General features: G+C 48.6%; 1 protein-coding gene across 2 annotated transcripts in view; it reads left to right on the top strand.

The window, feature by feature from the left end:
* Window positions 1–2500, top strand: part of trim37 (tripartite motif containing 37) — a 24218-nt gene that overhangs the window by 15745 nt on the left and 5973 nt on the right. For both annotated transcript variants that reach the window (XM_031571587.2, XM_031571586.2), the window contains exons 18-19: window positions 885–964; window positions 1860–2030. In XM_031571587.2, the coding sequence (XP_031427447.1) occupies window positions 885–964; window positions 1860–2030 (251 nt within the window). The remainder of the gene's footprint in view (window positions 1–884; window positions 965–1859; window positions 2031–2500) is intronic.

Below are 2500 nucleotides of genomic sequence, written 5' to 3'. Positions count from 1 at the left end.
ATAGCAATGCATTGCAACGTGAACAAAAATAGAACAAAAAGAATACCACACTTCTCACCACTCCGCGAATCTGAAGTGGATCTTCCGTATGTTGATAATCCTTAACCTCGGATTTCCAACGGGCCAGAGAACGCTCGCGATTTTAAATAATAATCGTACATGAAAACAAAAAACTTGTGTGTATAAACAAAGGCTTTTGGCTGCCACGATTACAAACAGTTTGAACTCTCTAGCTTGCCGCCACTTCTCCATACGACACCAAGTGAAAAGAAAACCTCCCCCCACAACCCAGGAGCGTACCTACTTAAAGCAACAGCACCCCAATGTGCAGGCCTAGGTGATCATCCATTACCATTCTATTCAGAGGGATATTACTCATCATATGGCCAGACTGTATTATGTACAGCCTTCATATGCTCGTCACTCAATATTATGTGAACATCTCAATGGTAGTTTGACCTCTTGGTTGCTCACGTCAACCCATTCCTCACTCTTATTGTGTGACACGTTACTAGTCCTGCGGATCAACCCATTCCTCACTCTTATTGTGTGACACGTTACTAGTCCTGCGGATCAACCCATTCCTCACTCACTGTTAGACCTTTAATCAGGCCTGTATGTGATTCGCTGGTGTGTGTGTGTGTGCGCGTGTGTGTGTGTGCGCGTGTGCGTGTGTGCGTGTGTGTGTGTGTGTGTGTGTGTGTGTGTGTGTGTGTGTGTGTGTGTGTGTGTGATTCACTGGTGCTGTTTCAGGCAGGGAATCCACTCATTCAGATCAGTATGCAACCATCTTATGGTATGTGTGTATGTCTTATGATTACGTGTGTGTGTGTGTGTGTGTGTGTGTGTGTGTGTGTGTGTGTGTGTGTGTGTGTGTGTTCCAGGTCTGGTGAGAATGATGTGTACGGGGCCACTCTGGAGTTGGAGGAGGGACACATGCCTGAGGATGCAGCTGGAGCCACAGGTCTACTGTTCTCTCTCTCTCGCTCGCTCGCTCGCTCTCTCTCATTCTACTGTTCTCTCTCTACTGTTCTCTCTCTCTACTGTTCTACCCCTCTCTCTCTCTCTCACACACTCACACTCTCTCTCTCTCACACACTCTCTCTCCTGTTCTACCTTTTTACCTCTCTCTCTCTCTCTCTCTCTCACACTCTCTCACACTCACACACTCTCTCTCCTGTTCTACCTTTTTACCTCTCTCTTTCTCTCTCTCTCACACACTCACACTCTCTCTCTCTCTCTCTCACACTCACACACTCTCTCTCCTGTTCTACCTTTTTACTTCTCTTTTTACTGTTCTCTCTCTCTCTCTCTCCCTCCCTCTACTGTTCTTTTTCTCTCTCTCTCTCTACTGTTCTTTTTCTCTACTGTTCTTTTTCTCTCTCTCTCTCTGTCTCTCTCTCTCTCTCTCTCTCTACTGTTCTTTTTCTCTCTTTCTCACGCTTTCTCTTGCTCCCTCTGTCTTTCTCTCTCTACCTCCCTTTCTCTCTCTTTAAGCCCACCTGAGCCACAGGAAAACACCTGACCTCAGCTCTCTTGAGGAGCCAAGCTGTTTTACACACACACTCACACACTCTCTCACTTCAGCATGACCATGTGAACAGATATACACACACACGCACACGCACACGCACACGCACACTCTCACTTCAGCATGACCATGTGAACAGATACACACACACACACACACACACACACACACACACACACACACACCAACATGACCATGTGAATACCTTCAGAGGTGGTTGCTGTGGGTGCTGAAGCTCAGTGAAAGCTGGCTGTATAGATGCTGACGTGTGTGTGTGTGTGTGTGTGTGTGTGTGTGTGTGTGTGTGTGTGTGTGTGTGTCCTCCCAGGTGGTTCTGGCCCGCGGGCGACCCGGCGCGGAGCAGGAGCCGCCAGTGCCAGTGGGCTGCTGGAGATCGACCCGGTCATCCTCATCCAGCTACTGGACCTCAAGGACCGCAACCACATGGACGCACTGTGGGGGGTGCAGCCCAGACCACCAACACTGCTGCACAACCAGGGTACACACACACACACACACACACACACACACACGTCATGTCCGGCTCACAGACATGACAAATAATAGAAGTTCACACAGGTTTAAAATCCAAAACACTAAGGGTTTATTTACAGTTAGCCAGGACACTAACATTCCAAGCTACAGTGAGGTGTGACAGTCAGTTAATCAGTTGTTTCGGCGTGGATGCATGCATGCTAGGTCAGTAAGTGGAGTGGTGTATCGTACAAAGTACGCAAAGAATGAGCATGGCGCGAGCAGAGTGTAGGGAGCAAAGTTTCCCCTTTCTCTCGAATCTCTGTCAGAATCTCCTTTGGAACCAGTGGGATTTGCTCTTATAGTACCGGTCCCAGGTGTTCCCAATCACTGATGAGCTGAACACACCTGCTGGGCATCTGCAAGACAAACACACACACGCACAGACAGACAAACAGCCAGCCCAGCCACCAAAAGAGGCGGGGTCGTCACAAT

The sequence above is a fragment of the Clupea harengus genome, chromosome 8 (assembly GCF_900700415.2).
Source record: "Clupea harengus chromosome 8, Ch_v2.0.2, whole genome shotgun sequence".
Taxonomy (NCBI): domain Eukaryota; kingdom Metazoa; phylum Chordata; class Actinopteri; order Clupeiformes; family Clupeidae; genus Clupea; species Clupea harengus.
This window is presented reverse-complemented; position numbering and strand designations above follow the sequence as displayed.